The sequence below is a fragment of the Lissotriton vulgaris genome, chromosome 6 (assembly GCF_964263255.1).
Source record: "Lissotriton vulgaris chromosome 6, aLisVul1.2, whole genome shotgun sequence".
Lineage (NCBI taxonomy): Eukaryota > Metazoa > Chordata > Amphibia > Caudata > Salamandridae > Lissotriton > Lissotriton vulgaris.
In genome coordinates, this window is record NC_141694.1 from 1,859,747,123 (window position 1) to 1,859,773,971 (window position 26,849).

General features: G+C 45.1%; 1 protein-coding gene across 1 annotated transcript in view; it reads right to left on the reverse strand.

Moving 5' to 3' along the window:
• Window positions 1–3,883: 3,883 nt before the first annotated feature.
• LOC147709670 (omwaprin-b-like) overlaps window positions 3,884–26,849 on the reverse strand; it is a 29,848-nt gene continuing 6,882 nt past the window's right edge. Inside the window, exons 2-3 of the mRNA XM_086925530.1 lie at window positions 17,541–17,693; window positions 3,884–4,382 (exon numbers count right to left, since the gene is read on the reverse strand). Of these exons, the coding sequence (XP_086781656.1) occupies window positions 4,378–4,382; window positions 17,541–17,693 (158 nt within the window). The 3' untranslated portion in view covers window positions 3,884–4,377. The remainder of the gene's footprint in view (window positions 4,383–17,540; window positions 17,694–26,849) is intronic.

A 26,849-nucleotide genomic window follows, 5' to 3' on the forward strand; every position in this document is an offset into this window, starting at 1 on the left:
CCTTTTGAGTGTTAGCCGTGAAGTGGTGGAACTTCCTTCCTGCTGAGATTCGGGCAATTGACGATCTTCTTCAGTTTAGGCGTGCCATTAAAACTTTTTTGTTTATTTAATTTCAGGCTGTCTTCTTTCCCCTCTTTTATCGGTGTTGTGTTGTGTTTACCTTCTCAGAGCGCCAGGACGCCCCTTCGCTGGGGCAGCTGTGCGCTGTATAAATATAAATAACATAACATTACACAGAGCCACCCACACACACAGGGCCACCTACATAGAGCCACCCTCACACAGACAGAGCCACCCACACATAGAGCCACCTACAAAAAAAGCTAAGCACACAGAGCCACACACACACAGAGCCACACACACACGCACGCACACACACACATAGCCAGCCACACACACACAGAGCCACACACAGAGCCAGCCACACACACAGAGCCACACACACACACAGAGCCACACACACACACAGAGCCACACACACAAACACACAGAGCCACACACACAAACACACAGAGCCACACACACACACACACACACACACACACACACACACACACAGAGCCACAGAGCCACACACACACAGAGCCACACACCCCACACACAGACAGAGCCACACACACAGACAGAGCCCCACACACAGACAGAGCCACACACACAGACAGAGCCACACACAGACAGAGCCACACACACACACAGAGCCACACACACACACAGAGAGCCACACACACACACACAGAGCCACACACACACACACAGCCACACACACACACAGAGCCACACACACACACAGAGCCACACATTTTTGTCCCTTTTGATTCTAACAAATTTTACAAGTTTGCCCATGTTTTTAAAGAAATGTTAACCTTATGTATTCTTTTATGATACACTTTGTGTGAATCGACTAAAGATAATTGAATTGGAATGACATAGGTGAGGCTATTGGCTCTGACAATGCTTGTTTTTGATGTGCCATGCTCAGCAACCTCTACTCCTCTAGTTAAGTCGGTACTACGTAGCTGCCTTTATACTTTAGTTCCTCTATCCCCAAAGTGCACTACCTCTACCTGCTAATGTAAACCACCCAGTTTGATCTCTGCCTCTTTTCCCCTCGTTCATTCCACTACTCTCTTCCATCCACAAGCCCTCCACCCAGACTCTCAAAATTTTAGAGCGATTGACACCATCTCTGGCGTTCAGTAACAACTCTTTTTGATCCTCCTTATCTGACAAAAACGTTTCCGATCCTGCAAGCTTAAAATATGTTCTGCATTACATTTTTCCCCTACTATTGTAGCGCCACAAACATCACAACAGTAAACCTCTACAGCTCTTACAGGGCACCGTTGAGGCATACCCCGTCATGAATGGATGGTGAGCATGGGCGCTCAACCAGGAACGTCACATAAAATAAACTAGAGGATTGAGATTGGTGAAAAAAGGATAGGTAAGAGAGGTTACCTGCAAAGCGGATCTGGAAGAGGTCCAAGGGGTGCAGTACCAGTGTGGACACCAAGCCCCCCTGAGGCCGGCCAGCAGATTCTCATAGCGGACATGTCTGAAGAGAGACGGGTGCTCAGGAGCCGGGATGGAGGACTTCAGCACTGACATTCCCTGTGAATAGATCTCTGGAAAGAGGGAGGTTTAAGGATACACGAGGGTAAAAGCCCTTCGATCTGTAACGAAGGTGTGAACAACTTGGAACGGCCTCACTAAACGAAAGCGAAACCATGAGGTGTTGACGCAGCCCGGCAGAAAGCATGAGATCACTTTCTTGGAAGTGTGACAGTGAAAACGGGTATATGTGGTGAAGCTTCAGATACTACGGGCGTGCTGCCAGGTGTACGAGATTTTTACTGGCACCATGGGGAGGGAGGTTACAGAGTACACAATTAGAAAAATTGCGCTCTGAGACTGTACACCAATGCATCTGAAGAAGGGCGCATGTTGCATCAGTCGCTCACTGACGTGACCTTTAGCACTCTAAGCTCCATGGAGACAGAAGAAGGACAATGTGAGTTTGTCAGACTACTTCAGAAACGGAAACGTCTAGGCATGTTAAAAACAGCGTGACTAATCCACAACCAGACGTAGCCAAACATAAACAACGCAGCCAGCAGGTGTACATCGAAATGCTGTTTTCCATTTATTGATAAGTTGAGGGAGCTGGGCTAGATTTCAGTGCTGCGTTAGATATGATTTTTAGGAGTAACATTGCTCGTCAGAAGTATACACATCTATGATGGAAATTAACTAACAGAAAACGTTAACGCCATCAACTTCGGTGTATAAAGCTGCCCTTTTCGCTCTTTGGTACAGTTTTTCTAATATGGCGGTCGTTGTTGCGTCCCCTGTAGAAACAGCCAAGTCAACTGTAACCCGAGGTGTCTCAGCGTTCCGTACACCATAAAACAAGAGCGGGACCCCGAAGAATAAACCAGGGCAGGGAATGGGAGGGGGGGGGGAGGACCACTCACCTCAGCAAAACAGCGTCGGGAAGCATGTTCAGCGAGGTCCAGGAGGGGAGGGGATCTGTCCTTTTCAGACTGGGGGGCGTGTTTTTAGGTTTGAGTGACTGAAGATGTCACAGATAGAAAGAACCTAAAAAACACGCCCCTGAATCCGAAAAAGACGGGGCTTAAACGGAGTGATGACCCTCTCCTCCAATGGCTGGCCAGCATTTACGAGGCCAGCCAATAGAGAAGAAGGGCGGGTTCCAGCCCCCTAACTAAAAATCATTAAATCTTCGAACCGAACTGCGCAAGCGCAGCCTACGGTCCTCGACCTAAAAAGAAAGTTAAAGTGCTATTGATGAACAAATGTTTGTCCTACAACCTCCCACTCTCGAAGCACTGTATGACTATCTCTCCTCACCCTTGTTTACTGTTTTGACTGTTATAATTGTATTTTGATCTGTGGGTTTTTAGAGGTACTGCTTCTTCTGCTTTTAGTGTTTACCTTGGCAATGGATCCTCTGGCTTCCTCCTCCTGTGCACCTGTAAAGGACTATGCCTATTCTGGATCTGCTTATCTCCAGGCCCGCTTTGACAGGTTTCCCTCACCGTTGTGTACTACTTGACTGTGCTTTGTTCTTTTGGCCTCTAATTACTTCTCCTTGTACCTTGTTTCAATGACCCTGTTGTTTGATCTATATGCCTCCTCTTTCTCGCTTAATTGTAAATTGCTCCAATAACCACAGGGGTCTTATTCACGTTATATAAAACTTTATAAATAAATCCAGCACTGACTCATTTCTCTGTGAGATGCAAGAAAAGAGGGAAACCCTCTTTTGCCACCTCTTCTGTCTTGCAACTTGGAAAGACTCGTAATGAACGCAGTGAGTTGCCATGACAACTGGAACTTGGTTGATTGTAACATACAACTTCTCCACTCTACAATATTTCACATATATATTTTCAGCCCTGTACCATGTTGCTGGGCAAAGTAGCATAAGAAAACACTCGATAAAGCAATCAAAAATTCCTAAAATGTTCTCTGCACAAACGTTCCACTGCAGGGGCCAAAAATAGGTTCCTTGCTATTTTATCCAAAATATGTTTATTTAGTCGCACTCAGTTTTTTATCTTGAGTTTAATCCATGTTTACAAAATATCATCTCACCATTTCTCACCGGATGTCTGGCTGTGCTGAAGATGGCTAACAGCGTTTCTGCTGAGTTTGTACATTAGTACATTCACTCTGGGGTTTCCCTTTGCCAGGCACACTAATTTATCCAGCACATGTTTGGCAAAGGGCAAAATTGCATCCAAGGTTGTTGTACATTATGGATAACAGAATGAATACAAAAATTGTGTTTGACGTAAACAAAGGACATTAGTTTTGACTAGATATGCTATGGTTTTTATGAATTGAGGACAATAAAAACTATAATCATTAAAGAGCTTTATTTCATATGTGTCACTGTGTTCATCCTTCTTACAAGGTGGACACCTACATGTAGGCATAGCTTCTACATTATGTAATACAATCATAAGGACACAAGGCCATGTAATAGATTGAGGCTTCGCTAGAACATTGGAACATTCTTGATGTTAAATATCAATACCTTTAATAATTGAATGAAATTTGTGATCAAAGGTACATTTTTTAATAAAGCTGAATAATTATCCTTGAAGGTATTCTCCATATATCTGAATCAGTGAGCCCACGGCTAATATTTAACACTAAATAAAGCATTATCCCATCATTATTCTAAACTATGAGGCAGTACAAGAGGTGAGCAAAGCATCAATATCCAAGGCACATCCTTGCTACAAACTAAGAATGTTGACTCTCCAATTGGTGGGTGGAGATGGGGAACCTGTAGAACCACCTTCTTCCTTTCCTGGAATAGGGCATGAGCTTCATTTGTAGATGGATTCAAACTGATGTGGGAGAATTGGGAAGCAAACAAGAACACAATGAGTAAGACACACTCACAAATGTGCACTGCCAACACACACAGAAAAAAGAGATCCTGAAAACAGCATGCACTATGTGGTTTTGTATATTTCTTTAAGATGTGTCACAGGCCATATAAACTTTTAACAAATCAAAAATAAAACAATAAATATCAACAGGAATTTTACTGAATATGCAAATATTAACAGTGTACAACATCACTGTCAAATTGAAAACAGATATGTGACTGATCATTTTTCTATAAATGACCAATTATGGAATATTGATGTGTTTTTAAATACTCCCATGAAGATGCTTATCAAGCCTTGGATTAGCTACCTCATAGCCCTTTTTATATTATTATGCCCCTTAATTACACTCACTGTGAATGTACAATATCATTTCATTAATTACATTTAATACCACACACTTCAGATCATCCTGCATGTCCCTCCAAATAGCATTTACTATGGGTTGTCCCAATAATTCTTCTTACCGTTGAATGTAGCTAATGTGCAGTCTTGTTGAAAATGCTTCCCATGATTCTTTTTACTTTCTATGACTTTATTTCATTTTACTATATCCAATTTAATGTCTATGTCAATTCCATGAGGCTCAATGTGGTCTTCGTTACAAGAGGTTTTTACAGACAACCGTTCTGGGCTACATTAAATAGGGTATTTTCAGAGGTACCAAAAATTACAAATTGAGGAGGGTCAAAAAGGGGCCTATATTTACCGACCCCGATATTCCAAGGCCTATAATTACAAACTATATACTACAAAGCGGAATATCTGGGTCATAGAATGAGATGTTTTGGTATGTCCCAAGGCAGAGTTGTTGGCAAACTAAGAAATCAAACTAAGAAATCAAAAAAGCTAACCAAAGAGAATAATCGGTGGTTGAAACATTCTCATCAGACCACCCAAATGGCGGAGTGTCCTATTATGAGATGGGTTATGGATCCAAGCAACATCCTGACCATCATGTGACGGTATAGTTGCGGATACCAATAGTTGTCTCCATCCAAGGTTTATTCTCAATAGGTTGCTGATGAGGTGCAGTGTGTGTGAATAAGTGTGAGTTAAAATTGATTACCAGAACAAAAAGTATGTTTAATGAGTATTGATCTGGTATCAACTGTAAAAACTACGCCTAGTAGTCTGGCAATATGACTACTTAGTGAGGCTGTGCAAGACAGTCGACATATTTCAGCCAAAGGAAGTGTATCCGGCTTTCTTCAGGACCAAAATGGGATGAAAACACTACTGCACAGAGAATTAGATGTGAAAGTGGTTTTAATCGACAAGAATATGAACATCCTACCCGGACCTTGGAGCCCCAATGTTTCCAGGGATGTTGGATAATGTGATCCTTACCCAGCTTTATGTGGGTAGTAGACCTCACCTCGCCCGGCGTCCTGCTCGGGAAAATGAGGCACCGCTCTCTCCGTCGGTACCCCTCTCTAGCGTCCGAGAGTAGTATTTTCACACTGCACCTCATCAGCAACCTATTGAGAATAAACCTTGGATGGAGACAACTATTGGTATCCGCAACTATACCGTCACATGATGGTCAGGATGTTGCTTGGATCCATAACCCATCTCATATGAGGACACTCCGCCATTTGGGTGGTCTGATGAGAATCTTTCAACCACCGATTATTCTCTTTGGTTAGCTTTTTTGATTTCTTAGTTTGATTTCTTAGTTTGCCAACAACTCTGCCTTGGGACATACCAAAACATCTCATTCTATGACCCAGATATTCCGCTTTGTAGTATATATTTTCAGAGGTATACTTACATTTAGGAGTAAAAATACCTCTACACAATCCTGGACTCTTGGCAGGCCTAAATGGCTTTACTAATGCAGATCTCTCTGCCACAATTCTGGAGAAATGGAATTCATTGTGCAAACTGATGCCTGATGCAGAAACATTTCCAGGATTTTGTGGGCCCTGGGCCAAGTGTATTTTGTGGGCCACATTCAGCACAAATTTGAATTTATGATCCAGTTTCAGCTCTAGGGAGTAAGTTTATTTGCATAGTTAATAGAAATCATTGCCTTCAGCTAAAAACAATAGAGGTTCTTGCAATATTGGCCGGTGGCACTCAATTAAATTAATAAAGACACGTAAAGAGGACTCTTTTACATTTGTCAATAAAATGACAAAATAAAAAACCTTTGGGCTATTTGGGTCTGTTAATGTCCTCATTTGGCTTGTTTTATGTTATGCTCATTATAAGCCCATCCTCGTAGTATGCAAATTAGCGTTTTTGTCACAGATTCTCGGGTAAATGCATGTATTTTTGTATGTACCTTTAACTTCGGGTTGTGGAGTGACTCATTGAGCTATGCAGTACTTGTTTTCCCCTTCCTGTTTTTGACTGTAAAGTGCATGTGCATTGTGCAAGGAGCTTTTAAAGTACATGCTGACCGTGTCCATTCTCTGTTTTTGAAGTGGTTGCTGACCATGTCCCCAAGACACTAAGGGCCTAATTAGATGTTGGCACTGTGGAAGAGGGCCGCCATGCCACTGCACCAGTCCCGGGCCACCAGAGTTGACCGCCAACTACCTGCTAGAGTAGGAGTTTCTTCCTGCTCTCGCGAGGGGTTCTTTGGCGGTCCTGTGGCACTGCTATTCTAAGGCCCATAAGTGAGCCATAGAAAGGCAGTGCAGAGGGTCTGCATAAAGCCCACTCCTTCACGGCATGAACTGTGAAGTACATGCCATGTTGGAACAGGCCTTGAGACAACATCCTCACCATCACTCTTTTCACGGAGGGCTCACTACCATGAAATCTGTGGCACTTAGGAAACTTGCAATATGTTTGGTGGTGTCGCAGCAGCACCACCAGCATTCTGCAAGCCTCTGATCACTGCAAGACCACCAGGGATTGTGGATTGCTGGGGGTAGCAGCGGTACCATGGTGGTCTGACCACTGGTGCATAAGTGAGAGAACGAAAGGTGATGAACTGCTACTGTGGTTCCCTGAAGGGACTAGAGCGTTGTGCTCTGGGGTGCCAAATTACCTGTCACTCTGGGAAGGTTAGGAGTGTAGGTGAGGCACTTTGAACTAGTCTGGATTGGGGTGCATAGGTACTGATGTGGTGTGGGGACTCCGCTCCTACATACTGACGTTCTGTGATCCCAGCATAATTCTGTCCCAAGAAGAGAATCCCTACAACATGCCACCACCAATGTTTGGGCTGGTATTTATTCACGGGTCTCCTGAGTAGTGCTTGTGTGTGTCCAATATGTCAAGGAGGAAAACTCCATCCCACCCTTGGTTCACGAATCCACTAAGGTTACAAAAACAACACTGCAGAAAGTTAGAAAAAAGATGGAGGTCAAGCTATGATCAAGGGCTAAAAGAGGACTACAAAACCTCATTGGCCAAACAAATACTAACAGAGAAAAGCAATTACTTTACGCAAAAAATAGAGGAGGCTAAAAACTCTAGCAAATAACTCTTTTCTACAATCAAAAAGCTAACGAAAACTGTTAGCTCCAGTCAAAAAGAAATTAGCTCAGATTTCTGTAATATTCTGGGCCAGTTTTTTGTAGACAAAGTCTCTGTGGTATATCAGTCATTCAAGAGGTCAGTCGACCCTAGACATATGCTGCTTAACTTAGAATTGCAGGAAGAGATTTCACCACACTTTCAGGATCACTCATTTTACTTTCAGCCACCTTTCATCGAACAGATTCTCAGGTAGTTAGGTCAACAAAATCCGGGGGTACAACTGACCCTGGTCCATCTAAGGTGATGCACCTCTTCCCTGACCTACTGAGTGAGCAATTCGGTCTGCCTTTCACAGAAATAGTTAAATCTGTCCACTTTCCAGAAGCATGGAAAACAGCATCAGTGCTACCGCTACTAAAAAAAAATAGTTCGGACCCACAAGAACCAGGAAATTACAGACCCATCACAAGAATTCTGTTCGCCGCTAAAGTTCTTGAGAAGGTACTAAACAGACAGCTTTCTCAAATCCTTGTGGATGCAAATGCATTAGAGTACTCACAATGTGGCTTCCGAGAAGGGCATGGAAAGGAAACAGCATTATTGATGGCTACGGAGGAACTTAGGAGTGTACTGGATACCGAAGGAAAGACCGCCTTGATCTTGCTGGATCTCTTGGCGGCCTTTGATACGGTAAACAATGACCCTCTCCTCATCCGTCTTGCAGGAGTGCACAAGACGGCTTGCACTCTGTTGGCTTCCTACTTGTCCAATAGGACGTTCACGGTTGAGCTTGGAGAGGCTAAATCAAAATCTTTCAACTCCCCATGTGGGGTACCTCAGGGGTCCTCGCTAAGTCCCACCCTATTTAATTTGTACGTGGCACACCTGGCGGCAATAATAAGGAACTGTGGCTTCCTCCCAGTCTCCTACGCTGACGACACCCAAATTGTGGTGTCAATTGCAAACAATACTAAAGAGACAGTAGACAGGTTCAAAAACTGCATGGAACAGATCAATCAATGGATGCAGGGCAATTGCCTAACATTAAATGGGGATAAAAGCGAAGTTATGCTGTTGGACTCAGACATGCAAATCTTTTTTTTAATTTTTATTTTGAAGGTTTTATATAGCGCTGGCTAGACCCGGAGGTATCAGAGCGCTTTACATGAGCATCAGACCATGGTTACAGGTTGCATCGTTACAAAGGTTACACAGTTCTTTGAGCATGGCAACATAGTTACATGTAAGGTCAGGATAAACAATAAGTACAAATACGTAAGGGGAAAAGCAGGCAAGGGGAAAGATTCAGGGGAGGGGGGAAGGAGCTGGGGAAGTAGACAGGTAATGAAGGCGGGAAAGAGGAGGGGAGGGTGAAGGACACAGTAAGGAAAAAGGAGGGGAAGGGTGACTGGAACACAAACCGGTAGGCGAGTCAAAGCTACGCCCAAAGTCCAGTAAGCTGTGATCCCAGGGGAAGTGGTAAATTTTCCCTATCTTTGTTGCGAGTGGCTCCCTTTACGCAGTGGCCTCTCTCAGAGGGGTCTCTGAGACTCCAAGGCCTACATACTGGATCCTTCCCCAAAAAGGGGAGAGGGAGTGCTTTGGCAAGGGGTGCCATACCATACCTCAGCTGTGAGAGGCTCCCTTGGCGCAGTGGACTCTCTCAGCGGGTGCGCTGAGACTCCAGAGTATAAATATATAGATGTTTTTAATATACCAGTACAAAGTTCAGTGCTATTTTTATTATAGGTTATTTATTTGCTAATTTTTAGAAATACTGATACAAGTGTTATACAATCTATTCATCTTATATTTTTAATTCACTTATCTGCTGCTGATGATATTAATATATAACTGTCTACTTGTATTTTCATCTGAACGGAATATTATATTTGTATTCCTGTGTTATTTATCTTTAATAAAAATTATTTAACAGAAAAAAAAAATAATTTACTTGCTAACATGGCTTTGTCGTGTTTCCACCCCTTCTTAGAGTCCCTGCATCTCCACTCTGTATATTGCTGGAAGAATCAGGCCCCCCCCCCAAAATTTTTAGTAGCCCTCCGCCCCCGAAATTTGGGGCATATTACCAAGGGCTAGTATCGCCGCTTTCTCTGCGAATTGTGCCGAGAAAGCGGCGATACTGCTAGAGCCCTATTACCAAGGGCACTTTAAAGCCTGGGCCGAGCACACTTTGTATGTCGGCGATAAACATCGCTAATGATATGCAAAGTGGGCGTTCCCACGTCCAACCACATGAAAAATGTGGTTGGAGGTGGGGACACCCTATTACCAAGGAAGGCGATGGGAGGAAAAGACCTGCGATAAATTCATTTATCGCAGGTCTCCCAACGCCTGCTCTGACCAGGCATTAGGCATTGTTACCATGGGGGTGTGGATCATAAAGCTGAATCCACCCCCCCATATTGTCAAGGCCCACATTAGCGCATGAAAACGTTTGTTTTCATGCGCTAATGTGCCATATCGCCGGATTTCTATTCGCCTGCCTGATGCGCATTGATAATTGCGCGCTAAAAAGGCGATGAAATCCGGCGATAGCCGGCGATACGGGAATGTGCATTGTGCGTTTTCCAACGCACTCCTTGGTAATATGCCCCTTTGTCTCTAGCTGCGCCTCTGCTAGGTTGTGATGGAGGAGTGCTGTTGCTGACATAAGTTTGGCCTTAAATGAGTGATTCAACATCCAGTTCAGTCACATGCATGTGCCATTTACTAAATACCACAAACAGAGTTAAGCAGGAGCAGGGAACACCATCAAGCTATCCTCTCGATTATATGACAGAATATTATATAGATTAAAAACAGTTTTGGTAAAAGAGTGATGCGAGAATCAGTATCAGCGAATCAAAGAGGTGTCTACAAGAACCTCCGGCTGAGGTCCCTTGCACTAGGCTCGATCAGGGATATATATATATATATATATATATATATATATATATATATATATATATATATATATATATATATTACCTACTGGCGATAGCCAGTAGGTATATATAGTTAGGATTTTTTTCCTATGGGATTTTTGAAAATTCTATGTCGAATAACTTTGGCTTATGAGGACAGAAATGGCTGAAATTTTCAGGAAAATGGAACATTTTGTTTCTGAGCAGCCCCTGAAAATTTGGGGGGGTTTCGTCAAGGGGGGGCCGAGAAAAAAGGGGGGTCCCAAAACATGTTTTTCCCATGCAATTTTCCATAGGGCGGTTGGCCTCACTTTTAGCCTGAACGGCTGAATGGATTTACACCAAACTTGGCAAAATTGTAGGGACTGGTAGCCCGATGTGCCTTTGCTATGTCTCAAGATATAGGCTCCAGTGGTTTTTACGAAAATTAACTTTGAAAAATATATATTGGGCTACATTGGGCTATATATATGTTGGAGCCCAAATGTAGCCCAATGTAGCCCAATGTAGCCCAATGTAGCCCAAAGATGGCCGCCAGAGACAAAAAAAACCAAATGTAGCCCAAATATCAGCCAGATGTAGCCCAACTATAGCCCAATGACAGATTGTCCCAGAGTGTTCTAAAGAACAACTAGAGTGCTAACAGTCCTACTTATTACAAAGGTATGGCACACCTGAAGCCATCTTGATTGGAATAAAGTGGTAACTCTTAAAACATTTAATTTAAAAAGGAACAAAATGAGGGGGTTCATTTTGCCATAGAAAGTATGATTAGCGAATATATGACGAAATCCCGCATACCATCAGTCCGCAAAAAAAATCCCGCATGTACTATTAGGCCGCAAATTAAAATAACGAAAACTTTTAGAACGAATATGCCTTAAGCATACACTAAACAACTAAACTACCCTAAACCCTAAAACACTACCCCCAGCATGACCCTACACTACACAAACAGTACAACACTACCCTAAACCCTAAAACACTACCCCCAGCATGACCCTACACTACACAAACACTACAACACTACCCTAAACCCTAAAACACTACCCCCAGCATGACCCTACACTACACAAACACTACAACACTACCCTAAACCCTAAAACACTACCCCCAGCATGACCCTACACTACACAAACACTACAACACTAGCCTAAACCCTAAAACACTACCCCCAGCATGACCCTACACTACGCAAACACTACAACACTACCCAAAACCCTAAAACACTACACCCCAGCATGACCCTTCACTACGCAAACACTACAACACTACCCTAAACCCTAAAACACTACCCCCAGCATGACCCTACACTACACAAACACTACAACACAACCCTAAACCCTAAAACCCTACCCCCAGCATGACCCTACACTACGCAAACACTACAACACAACCCTAAACCCTAAAACACTACCCCCAGCATGACCCTACACTACGCAAACACTACAACACTAACCTAAATCCTAAAACACTACCCCCAGCATGACCCTACACTACGCAAACACTACAACACTACCCAAAACCCTAAAACACTACACCCCAGCATGACCCTACACTACGCAAACACTACAACACTACCCTAAACCCTAAAACACTACCCCCAGCATGACCCTACACTACGCAAACACTACAACACTACCCAAAACCCTAAAACACTACACCCCAGCATGACCCTACACTACGCAAACACTACAACACTACCCTAAACCCTAAAACACTACCCCCAGCATGACCCTACACTACGCAAACACTACAACACTACCCTAAACCCTAAAACACTACCCCCAGCATGACCCTACACTACGCAAACACTACAACACTACCCTAAACCCTAAAACACTACCCCCAGCATGACCCTACACTACGCAAACACTACAACACTACCCTAAACCCTAAAACACTACCCTCAGCATGACCCTACACTACGCAAACACTACAACACTACCCAAAACCCTAAAACACTACCCCCAGCATGACCCTACACTACGCAAACACTACAACACTACCCAAAACCCTAAAACACTACCCCCAGCATGACCCTACACTACGCAAACACTACAACACTACCCTAAATCCTAAAACACTACCCCCAGCATGACCCTACACTACGCAAACACTACAACACTACCCAAAACCCTAAAACACTACACCCCAGCATGACCCTACACTACGCAAACACTACAACACTACCCTAAACCCTAAAACACTACCCCCAGCATGACCCTACACTACGCAAACACTACAACACTACCCAAAACCCTAAAACACTACACCCCAGCATGACCCTACACTACGCAAACACTACAACACTACCCTAAACCCTAAAACACTACCCCCAGCATGACCCTACACTACGCAAACACTACAACACTACCCTAAACCCTAAAACACTACCCCAGCATGACCCTACACTACGCAAACACCACAACACTACCCTAAACCCTAAAACACTACCCCCAGCATGACCCTACACTACGCAAACACCACAACACTACCCAAAACCCTAAAACACTACCCCCAGCATGACCCTACACTACGCAAACACTACAACACTACCCAAAACCCTAAAACACTACCCCCCAGCATGACCCTACACTACGCAAACACTACAACACTACCCAAAACCCTAAAACACTACCCCCAGCATGACCCTACACTACGCAAACACTACAACACTACCCAAAACCCTAAAACACTACACCCCAGCATGACCCTACACTACGCAAACACTACAACACTACCCAAAACCCTAAAACACTACCCCCAGCATGACCCTACACTACGCAAACACTACAACACTACCCAAAACCCTAAAACACTACCCCCAGCATGACCCTACACTACGCAAACACTACAACACTACCCAAAACCCTAAAACACTACCCCCAGCATGACCCTACACTACGCAAACACTACAACACTATCCTAAACCCTAAAACACTAATCCCAACATGACCCTACACTACGCAAACACTACAACACTACCCTAAACCACTAGCCCCAGCATGACCCTACACTACGCAAACACTACAACACAACCCTAAACCCTAAAACACTACCCCCAGCTTGACCCTACACTACGCAAACACTACAACACTACCCTGAACCCTAAAACACTACCCCCAGCATGACCCTACACTACGCAAACACTACAACACAACCCTAAACCCTAAAACACTACCCCCAGCATGACCCTACACTAAACAACCACCACAACTCTACACTACACTAACACAACACTACACTACACAACACTACACTACACTACACAATCACTAACCCACGAAAAAATTAACACAAACCCACTTACCTTTCTCGTCATCGTGGTTTTCACAACGCAAATGCATTTACCATACATGCCTTTAAAACGTAATTCTTTGTAAAGGCATGCGCGATAAATGCACATGCGTTTTGAAAAAATGCGGGATAATGGTATGCGAGCTCAATGACCTTGCGGGATAATGGTATGCGGACTGAAAGTCTGCTGGATAAAAAATGCGGGAAAATGGCTGCAAACCATGATTAGCAGCAGACTTCCCTGGTGAGCACTAGCTTTACTACAGTGATCTAATGAGCAACTAGAGTGCTAACATTCAGAATTTATGGCAAATGTGTGACACATCTGAATGCCTTCTTGATAGAACCAAAGTAAACAAGCATTGAAAATGCAATAGATCTCGCCCTCGTTTAAGTTAAAGCCATTCTGTTTGTAATGAGGTGGCTTTTTAGCTTTGCTTTTATTAGTGTTTTTAAAACTTTCATGTAAATAACATGCATATGTATGCATATATGTATATGTATGCATGCATTTATATTTATATAGATATGCAGATTACATATGTTTATATATGTATATTACCTACTGGCGATAGCCAGTGGGTATATATAGTTAGGATTTTTTCTCTATGGGATTTCTGAAAATTCTATGTCTAATAACTTTGGCGTTTGTGGACGGAATTGGCTGAAATTTTCAGGAAAATGGCACATTTTTTTCTGAGCAGCCCCTGAAAATTTGGGGTGGGGTTTCGTCAAGAGGGGGCCGAGAACAAAGGGGGGTCCCAAAACGCGTTTTTCCCATTCATTTTTCCATAGGGCGGTTGGACTCACTTTTAGCTCGAACGGCTGAATAGATTTACATGAAACTTGGCAAAATTGTAGATATGGTTTGCCCGACGTGCCTTTGCTATGTCTCAATATATGTGCTCCAGTGGATTTTGAGAAATTAACGTTTAAAAAAATATATATATCTGTGACAGCGCTCCGGTTAGCGCCCCGGTTCGCGTACCTGACGCGTAACGGAACTGCGCGAAGCGAATCTGATTGGCTCTCCGGTGTCTGTCAACATTCTAAACAAACCGGAGCGGCCGCCATCTTGTCTCTCGGTACGATCGAGAGACAAGATGTGGTGAAAAACGAAGGGGGAAATGAAGGAAAGGGGGCAAGGTAGACCACTCCTGACCCCCTAGGATTGATGAGGGGGATATTAAAGTGCCCTGCGGGGCAAAAAATTTTGCGATTTTACGCCGTAGAGGCGCGTCCCGGTACGCGAACCGGGCAGCTCACCGGGCAGCTAACCGGCAGCAAAGCTGTCAACATTGTAAACAGTCCGGAGCGGCCGCCATCTTGTCTCTCGGTAGGTTCGAGAGACAAGATGTGGTGAAAAAAGAAGGGGGAAATGAAGGAAAGGGGGCAAGGTAAACCCCTCCTGACCCCCTAGGATTGATGAGGGGGATATTAAAGTCCCCCGCGATTTTTCGCGGTAGAGGCGCTTCCCGGTACGCGAACCGGGCAGCTAACCGGCAGCGTAACGGGTGTCCACCATCTTGTGTTTTTGGAGCGTCCGGTTCGCGTACCGGGTAGCGTCCCGGTAAGCGTAACAAGGGGAAAACCAAGAGAAACAGTAAAAAAAAATTAAGGGAATAGATTTCCAGCAAACTTGGCAAAATTGTAGGGACTGTTTGTTTGATGTGCCTTTGCAAGGCCTCAAGATATGTGCACGTGTGGATTTTGTCTAATTAAGGTTAAAAAAAATATATATATCTGTAAGCGTGCTCCGGCACGCTTACGTTACGGGTTTTGTTTGCGCTGCAGAACCGATACGTCACGGTTATGCGACGCGTCATGAGGCGTCTCACGTGGCTACGTGATACGTCACGTAATAAAGAATATATTTTACAGCTATAGATATTAGCTTTTAAAAAACCAATGAAATTCACTGAAAAAACCATAGGTTATAGACCATATATAGTTAGGAATTTGCATTTACAAAACCTTGAAAATTCACTGAAAAAACCATAGGTTAGAGACCATATATAGTTAGCTGGACATTTTATTGACATAAAACCAATGAAATTCCATATATAGTTAGTTGCACTAACTATATATCGCGCACCCGCAATCCACTGCTGATGATGTCACATATTACATCATTCATGACATGGTCAGTGACATCACTGATGACATCACTGATGACATCTCAAATGACATCACTGATGACATCACTGATGACATCTCAAATGACATCAGTGATGACATCATGACACACCAATACCAGTTACTACATACGCACTCACTGATTCCTACGTCTACACACACATTCACTCATTCACCCATACAATCACTCATACATACAGTCACTCATTATTACAACACTATCATATGCACTCATACACCTATGCAGACACTCACACACTGCCACTCATCCATGGAGTTACTCACACACCTAGTCAGTCCTGTAAAGAATCAATCACACTTCCATTTCCTCATCTATACAGTTAAACACAGAACACCATACTTCAGTGACATCACTGATGACATCACTGATGACATCTCAAATGACATCACTGATGACATCATGACACACCAATACCAGTTACTACATACGCACTCACTGATTCCTACGTCTACACACACATTCACTCATTCACCCATACAATCACTCATACATACAGTCACTCATTATTACAACACTATCATATGCACTCATACACCTAGTCAGTCCTGTGAAGAATCAATCACACTTCGATTTCCTCATCTATACAGTTAAACACAGAACACCATACTTTTCACACATATACTAACACATACTTACTCTCTTATACAATCACTGATACAAGTACACATTGATATGCACAGAGTCACACACCTCCCAGCCAGTCACACACACACTCAGTCTTCCATACATCCACTCATTCTTCAATATGTAAAACATATTTAAACTTTACAAAAACACACAGACACTAGATGATGTCATCAGTGATGTCATTTGAGATGTCATCAGTGATGTCATCAGTGATGTCATTTGAGATGTCATCAGTGATGTCATCAGTGATGTCACTGACCATGTCATGAATGATGTAATATGTGACATCATCAGCAGTGGATTGCGGGTGCGCGATATATAGTTAGTGCAACTAACTATATATGGAATTTCATTGGTTTTATGTCAATAAAATGTCCAGCTAACTATATATGGTCTCTAACCTATGGTTTTTTCAGTGAATTTTCAAGGTTTTGTAAATGCAAATTCCTAACTATATATGGTCTATAACCTATGGTTTTTTCAGTGAATATATATATATATATATGTGGGCGGCACCGGAAGGGATTCCATAAACCCTGGCCACGCCCCCAGTTAGTACAGAAACATGACGAACAATGGTGCTGCAGTGTGTGTGTATCAGCTGGGTGCTCACGTGGTGAGTGCTCTGAGCTCTGAATCCCACACATTGTGTCTGCCTCTTACCAAATATGGGATTCGTACAATTCCGGCTGCAGAACGGGATGCAGCACTTCTGTGCTCCGGGGCAGTCACAGTCTCGGGTACACCGTGGAGGTTCTGTTGTAGCTTCGACTGCTTGGCACATGGTTTTTGGCGCCGGGCACAGGCCAGATTTCTCTGTAGGAAAGAAAAACACACTTATGAAATTCACCAAGCCACCCCCTGACCTCTCTCCAAATGTCCTTAATGGAGACGCCTCCAGGTTCAAATTAATATATATCAGTAATAAATTAAAAACCTTTAAATGCGAATATAATCGCACAATGAAAATGATCGTCACAATGAGAGTCGACAGTCCTGTACCTGACAAGAATATAGAATTCTGTCATTTCAGTTCTCTATTCACTTTACTGATGCGAAGTTCAAAATTAGAACAAAAAACACAAGAAGGGGCCGGACTGTGTGTACTGTTGATTGCAAGGCAGGTAGGAGTGAGGCGATTTTATTATAAGATGGAAGGCAGCTGACAGGTGGTCACCAGCTGATCGCAGGATCATGGATGTGCAGAGATGAACATGGGTGTGTGAAGTTCAGGAACTGGAATCCTCTCTGATCAGAGTATAGCTGTCTAATGTAAGTACCCTGTGAAACTTGCTTATTTATTACCTTACTCCAGAACACAGGCACAGAAAAAGAGACGCATGGACATATTCACGTTAATGTGTCTACCATTGTATACCTCAGTAGAGTCATTACAGCAGGGACGGGCCTCTGCACATCAGCCATTGATCTGACCTAAAACAATCCGTCCTCTCCGTCTGACTGGGTGAGGTCTCCTCTGCACACAGCGAGCGCGGGCTATCCATATGCTTTAGCATAAAGGGACACAGGTCTCACATATTCGTTCTCACCTGTGCAGTTATTAGGTTTCCAACTGTGCATAAGTAGGTCTTGTCCCTAGCACAGAGGAGCTACCCAGCCCTTAGCCCGTACCTGCTCCACACACTGGTTCTAATGCAGAAAAGCAACACAGCCCTTACCCGCACCTGATCCACACACTGGTTCTAATGCGGGGAAGCAACCCAGTCCTTACCCCACACCTTCTCGGTGCACTAGTTCTAATGCAGAGAAACAATCCAGTCCTTACCCGCACCTGCTCCGCGCACTGGTTCTAATGCAGGGAAGCAATCCAGTCCTTACCCCACACCTTCTCCATGCACTGGTTCTAATGCAGAGAAACAATCCAGTCCTTACCGGCACCTGCTCCGCGCACTGGTTCTAATGCAGGGAAGCAACCCAGTCCTACCCCACACCTTCTCCGTGCACTGGTTCTAATGCAGAGAAACAATCCAGTCCGTACCGGCACCTGCTCCGCGCACTGGTTCTAATGCAGGGAAGCAATCCAGTCCTTACCCCACACCTTCTCCGCGCACTGGTTCTAATGCAGAAAAGCAACCCGGTCCTTACCCCACACTGGTTCTAATGCAGAGAAACAATCCAGTCCTTACCGGCACCTGCTCCGCGCACTGGTTCTAATGCAGGGAAGCAATACAGTCCTTACCCCACACCTTCTCCGTGCACTGGTTCTAATGCAGAGACACAATCCAGTCCTTACCGGCACCTTCTCCGCGCACTGGTTCTAATGCAGGGAAGCAACCCAGTCCTTACCCCACACCTTCTCCGTGCACTGGTTCTAATGCAGAGAAGCAAGCCTGTCCTTACCCCGCATCTGCTTCGCCCACTAGTTTTAATGCAGAGAAGCAACCCAGCCTGACATCCCACCTGCTCAGCGTACTGGTTCTAATGCAGAGAAGCAATCCAGCCCTTACCCCACACCTTCTCCGTGCACTGGTTCTAATGCAGAGAAACAATCCAGTCCTTACCGGCACCTGCTCCGCGCACTGGTTCTAATGCAGGGAAGCAACCCAGTCCTTACCCCACACCTTCTCCGTGCACTGGTTCTAATGCAGAGAACCAATCCAGTCCTTACCCCACACCTTCTCCGTGCACTGGTTCTAATGCAGAGAAACAACCCAGTCCTTACCCCACACCTTCTCCGTGCACTGGTTCTAATGCAGAGAAACAATCCAGTCCTTACCGGCACCTGCTCCGCGCACTGGTTCTAATGCAGGGAAGCAACCCAGTCCTTACCCCACACCTTCTCCGTGCACTGGTTCTAATGCAGAGAACCAATCCAGTCCTTACCCCACACCTTCTCCGTGCACTGGTTCTAATGCAGGGAAGCAACCCAGTCCTACCCCACACCTTCTCCGTGCACTGGTTCTAATGCAGAGAAACAATCCAGTCCGTTCCGGCACCTGCTCCGCGCACTGGTTCTAATGCAGAAAAGCAACCCGGTCCTTACCCCACACTGGTTCTAATGCAGAGAAACAATCCAGTCCTTACCGGCACCTGCTCCGCGCACTGGTTCTAATGCAGGGAAGCAACCCAGTCCTTACCCCACACCTTCTCCGTGCACTGGTTCTAATGCAGAGAACCAATCCAGTCCTTACCGGCACCTGCTCCGCGCACTGGTTCTAATGCAGGGAAGCAATCCAGTCCTACCCCACACCTTCTCCGTGCACTGGTTCTAATGCAGAGAAGCAATCCAGTCCTTACCCCACACCTTCTCCGTGCACTGGTTCTAATGCAGGGAAGCAACCCAGTCCTACCCCACACCTTCTCCGTGCACTGGTTCTAATGCAGAGAAGCAATCCAGTCCTACCCCACACCTTCTCCGTGCACTGGTTCTAATGCAGAGAAGCAACCCAGCCCTTACCCTGCACCTGCTCCCTAACAATATTTCTAATGCAGAGAAGCAAGCCTGTCCTTACCCCGCACCTGCTTCGCCCACTAGTTTTAATGCAGAGAAGCAACCCAGCACTTACATCGCACCTGCTCAGCGTACTGGTTCTAATGCAGAGAAGCAATCCAACCCTTACCCTGCACCTGCTCCACAAACAGGTTCTAATGCAGAGCAGCAACCCATCCCTTACCCACACCTGCTACGCACACTGGTTCTATTGCAGAGCAGCAACCCAGCCCTTACCCGCACCTGCTCCGCGCACAGGTTCTAATGCAGAGCAGCAACCCATCCCTTACCCACACCTGCTACGCACACTGGTTCTATTGCAGAGCAGCAACCCAGCCCTTACCCGCACCTGCTCCGCGCACAGGTTCTAATGCAGAGAAGCAACCCAGCCCTTACCCGCACCTGCTCCACACACTGGTTCTAATGCAGAGCAGCAACCCAGTCCTTACCCGCACCTGCTCCACGCACTGGTACTAATGCAGAGAAGCAACCGACTCCTTACCCTGCACCCGCTCCGCACACTGGTTCTAATGCTTAGAGGCAACCCAGTCCTTACCCCGCACCTGCTCCAAGCACTTGTTCTAATGTAGAGAAGCAACACAGACCTTACCCGCACCTGCTCCGCGCACTGGTTTTAATGCAGAGAAGCAACCCAGTCCTTACCCTGCTCCACGCACTGGTTCTGATGCAGAGCAGCAACCCATCCTTTACCCGCACCAGCTCCGCAAACAGGTTCTAATTAAGAGAAGCAACCCTGCCCTTACCCCGCACCTGCACACTATGTCTAATGCAGAGAAGCAACCCAGCCCTTACCCCGCACCTGCTCTGCACACTATGTCTAATGCAGAGAAGCAACCCAGCCCTTACCCCACACCTGCTCCATCCACTGGTTCCAATGGAGAGAAGCAACCCAGCCCTTTCTCCGCCCATGCTCCGCGCACTGGTTCTAATGCAGAGAAGCAACCCAGTTCTTCCCCCGCACCTGCTCCGCACAATATTTCTAATGCAAAGAATCAAGCCAGTCCTTACCCCGCACCTGCTCCGCACACTGGTACTAAAGCAGAGAAGTAACCCAGTTCATCCCCCGCACCTGCTCCATGCACTGGTTCTAATGCAGATAAGCAAACCAGCCCTGACCCTGCACCTGCTCCACACACAGGTTGTAATGCAGAGATGCAACCCAGCCCTTACCCACATCTGCTCTGCGCACAGGTTCTAATGTAGAAAAGCAACCATGCCCTTAACCCGCACCTGCTCCATGCACTGGTTCTAATACAGAGAAGCACCCCAGTCCCTACCCCGCACCTGCTCTGCCCACTATGTCTAATATAGAGAAGCAACCCATTCCTTACGCCGCACTTGCTCTACACACTGGTTCTAATGCAGAGAAGCAACCCATTCCTTACCCCGCACCTGCTCCGCGCACTGGTTGTAATGCAGAGAAGCAACCCAGTCCCTACCCCGCACCTGCTCTGCGCACAGGTTGTAATGCAGAGCATCAACCCAGCCCTTACCCCACACCTGCTCCATCCACTGGTTCCAATGCAGAGAAGCAACCCAGCCCTTTCTCCGCCCATGCTCCGCGCACTGGTACATTCAATACAGCACATCCACCATGTTGCAAGGAGGGCGAGGTGAAAACTGTCTCATTGCTGTTTTGTCGCAGCGAGGGACAGTTTTCATAAATGAGGCCAATTGTTTCTTTTCCATCCCTCGCACTAAAAAGGTGCCTTTGTGAGGTAATAATGTTTAATTAGCTCAGACAACCCCAACCACTGTGTTACACTTTATAATCTGACTCTGTGTTACTCCAGACCAAGCAGAATAAACATTCAATGCCTACCAGGGGCCCTATTTTAGATAAGGAGCATTTTTCCTGTTTGTGCCGGGTGCACCTTTAAGCCGGTGTGCCGGGTGTAAACAGGAAAAGTGCGCCCTATCATGTAGAATGCGCTGCCCTAGGGGCAGCTGCGGACTTGTGCTGCACCCAGGCAGCGCATTCAAGAGAAATACAGAGCTGCTGTTTAAAAGATGATCTGTGTTTCTCTCTGCAAGCGGCAGCTTGCCTGCACATTCAAGAGGGATTTGAGCTCCCCTTTCAGACGGGCGCAGTGAGTGACCACCCCAGCCTGCAAGGGGATATGTGGGGGGTCTATAGAACCCCCTATCATCCCTTCAAAGGGCTCCCTTTCAGAGACACACTGAAAGTGTGCCACCTTTTGTGGTGCACTTTCTATGCACCTCCTAAAGGGATTTGCCTCTGCACCGGCGTCCATAATACGGTGCGGGCACAGAGGCAAAGAGATTCCCTCATTTGCATGGGCCCACAGCCCTATGTTATTGAGGGCACGCCCTCTTTACATAGCACTGGTGCTACATGTGCGTCAACGCTATCTGTGTTACAGAAGGGTCTGCAAAGTGTGCCCAAACACCTGTCGTGGCAGCGGGTCACATCTGTAATAGGGCCCCAGCATGGTGATATGTGACTCGAACACTTTGTAGCCCTCATTTCTTATAAACTGATGTAAACACTTGTATGAAACATTGTCTTTCTGTAATATATGTGTGTGATGTTAAGTGCTCAGACACCCTATATTAGGAGGAGGAGTGCTATAAAAACATTTCAGTAAATGTGAGAGGTTGGCTACGAAGAGATGAGGGGCACTGTTGGTGGTAGTTAGTGATTAAATCCATTAAAAAGAAGGGCATTATGGGAGTGTCAACAAAGATTGCCTTCCCTGGACTGATAAAGCTGAATTGAAAATTGAACATTTTTCAATTCTCTGTAAATGTGGAAACATTTAAAACTGGAGGCTTGACTGGCACAACCAGCACAGGTTCTTCAGATAGTAGTATGGGTGAACAGTGGGCTCAATTGAAGCTCTAGCATGCTCTGACAGAAAGAGAGGATGCACTATTGGCAAAACATACAAAGTAATTTGGTGGAATATACCATATACCTTTGCCTTTTAAAAATAAACCCCCCCAAAACACTTCCCATTAAAATTATAATTTCCATTGTTGTTTGTAAACGAAAACAAATATTCTATAATCTATGTATTTGTTTGACGTGTTCTTGTTTCTATAGTTGAGCAGTGATTCAGCAGGGTTCACTGAAGTCAAAAGATTAAGAACCACTGATGTACAATAAAGCAGTAGGGGGCGTCAATATACATCTTTGCATGAGGTCATTCTCAGCACATTTTGTTTAGATTCCCCTGCTACGGATCTCAATAAAATTTGACACGATGCTGGTAAATGAAGTGCATTTCTTCTGTATGAAGTAAGTAGTCATTTGAGACGCCTTAATAATGCCTTCTCTCTCGCTTGCTTTGTGTTCTATGCCTTCCCACTGTCTCTCCTCTTTCCCTTCTGTTTCTCACTTTCATTCTCTTCTCTCGCTGTGTGTCTCCCCTATTTCTTTATGTTTCTCTCTTTCCTCACAGTCTCTTCTTGGTCGCTTTGTTTTACACTTGTTCTTTCGAAGCCTGGGGGCACACATGTGCCTGCTGACTGGCACTGTTCTGATGCAAACAGAAGATTGTTCTGGCTGTTTAATATCTTCCCTGAGACACACAATATATGTTATTTCTGAGCCTTTCATGCCGAACGTGCTTATAGGGCCTTCCTAATACAAACTGCCCGACTGAAGACACCAACTGTTTTCTGACAGTCCCAAATGAATATTGTTTCAGCCTCAGACAATTAAACACATATGTGGTGGACATATCCTGCTTGGGCAAACCTGAAGATGATGCCATGCATGAAACAGGGCCATCCATGCAGCATGTTTATTGGTTGGGTTTTCTATTGAATTTACTTCCCAAAAGATTTTGATGTGCCTTTATTTCCACTTGAGTTTGACGTTACCATCTCCTTTCGAGTTTTCAGCAGCACGTGGCAGAGTCTGCTATGGAATGGGGTCTTTCTCCAGAGGCTTAGACATGTCGCCTCTCCAGTATAGGCAAACAGTTGGGCCTTTCGAATTCAGGCCGTGACTTTGCCGGAGCTGGAGTCTGTGAGTGAACAAACCCAGTGTTAACAGGAGGCAAAGTCTTTTCTTTTAAAGGCAGGGCAGGTCCTCGGGGCTCCTGAGGTTGCTGGTTGCAGGACACACTGGAGTTTAGCTTCTGCAGGTTCAAGGTCTACCAGGCAATCCTGACCAATAATCCGGTGATCCCTGACCTGCCTCAAGCCTCCAGTCGATGCCTGCATCCTCAAACCAGAAGGTCCCCCCCCCCCCAACCGCGACTAGGAGCTGGTACGAAGATCTGACCTTAAAAGACATCCCCCCTGCACTCGACACCCCACAGCCTTGGGTTGCCCAACCAATGGTGTCTAACCAACCCCCATCATCCCAACTTACCTCTCCAAGTGATGGTCGCACCCAGAAGACCTTTGTCCCCAAGCCTGCAGTGTGTTTGCAAACACCATTGAAAGCGACAGGGCACCCGACAACAAAACAGTACTCTGCACCCGGCCGCCCCAGTGCCTCTGAGGGTGCACCTTTTATGCTGGCTTGAACCCCCGCTTTCCCTGCGCTTAAATCCGTGAGCTCTGCTCCCACAACCCTGTGGCCTGCTCGTAAGCAGCCTCCAACCAGAGGTCCCCTGTCCCCTATTAGATAACATTCGGCCTCAGCACTCTGCACCCAGCTGACCTAGTGCCGCTGAGGGTGTAACTCGAGTGCACCCTTGACCCCGGGGGGCCCCTGAGTCTACCCTCAGAAAACCAACTCCCACAACCAAATACTTATCTTTGAACTAATAACCCTATTTTCATCCATTGGATAACATTGACTATTTTTCTGTGAAAAGTTTCTAAGTGTGGAGTTGGAAAATCTATACAAATGTCTAAAACTGTAACAAAATAACCAAAACGCTTTTACTCACCTGTTTACAGGAATTGTCCCAGTGCAGTGTCCAGGTATACTGCACTGTGTTAGAAAAGTAATCTGTAAAGTAATCTACTTGACATTCCACTTAATACAAAGTGTATGTACAATATCTCAAAGCATTGCATTACTAGTAGTTCTACTGTAATCAACTAAAGGTATACATACATCTGCAATACAAGCTGTTTAGCCAGGCTTGCTTGGTTCTAGGAAATCAAATAACTAAAAGAATATCTTTATCTACAACCAATTGGTCTGAGTTCAGTCTTTGATCATGTGACCATCATTTTCTGATTGAGTGTGTACAACAAATGCTTAACACTACCCTCTCATAAAGCCTCACTGCTCGCCAACACTGCCACAAATCGAGAGTAAGGTGATATCTACTATTACCTCTGCCTACCTTTGGGGTTCCACTGGACTCTGTGCACACCATACCTCACTTCGGTACAGTATATATAGAGCCAGTTTCCTACATGGAGCCCTGAACCTAATGATTGCTAAGTATGACTTAGAAATGTTGTAGTGTGCCAGTGAGATTAATGGTGAAAAGATCCCAACTTTCATAAGTAGAAATGCTGCATCTACCATCGTTTACATGCAGGTTTCTTCCATTGTTATCAATTTTGTGTGCCACCCCAAGGGTGGCCCAGCTACCGTTGAGCGATCACAACTGTATCATGGTGACAGTTTTATTGTGGGGCAGAATGCTTGTGGACCACCCAGGTACCATAGTGACTATCGCCTCCATAAGACCCAATGGGAGACGTATTAAATGGGACGGAGTTGACCCCATTGAAATTTGACATGGAATCATTATAAAATGTGGAGAAGAGATTTCCTATTGTCTTAATGATGTAGTCAGTCTCACTCAACTGATAATTCATTTTATTAATACTAATGCTAATATTAACAGGATTCTTACTCACCCACATCAGGCAAAAAGCAGACAACGTAGAGGTTGGTTCAACCACACGTGTACCTTGGCTTTCAGCCAACCGAAACAGGCCTTACATTGCCAACTTAGAGACCATGCTTTGATCAACGAGGCATTCGTCAGGGCTGTGTCCTTGCTCCTCTCCTCTTCATTGTTTATCAATGAGTTAGATAAGGCTCTGCAACTGGTAGAAGCTGATGCCACAAAAACTCTGGGATTCCTACACAGTGCTGCTTTACGCCGACTACTTCGCATTACTATCCATGACCCCGATTAATTAACAATTTTGGGGATTCTATCAAAGCAAGGAAACTTGTAATTAACAAAACAAAGACACACACTATGGTGTGCAGGCCTAAATTAAAGAAATGAGAATCTTTTTATATGGATAATATTCCATTCGATCCTGTCAACACGGTTTGCTACCTGGGAGTAACCTTTTCAGGTAGTGGTAAATGGTCAAATGAAATGCCCAGTTTAAGATGAATAGGAGTGTGCGCAGGGTTTTTAGTTTTAGATTTGCGACAAAATTAGGTAACCACCCAATCCAGAATATGCTTCCAATTTATAAGGCTAGATCTGTTGCCACCACCTTGTATGGTGCAGGGGTGTAGGGCTTCCACTTTAGTCAGGTATTGCAGCACGAACAAAATTACTTTTTGAAGCGTCTTTTAAGTTTACGTCCTCAGC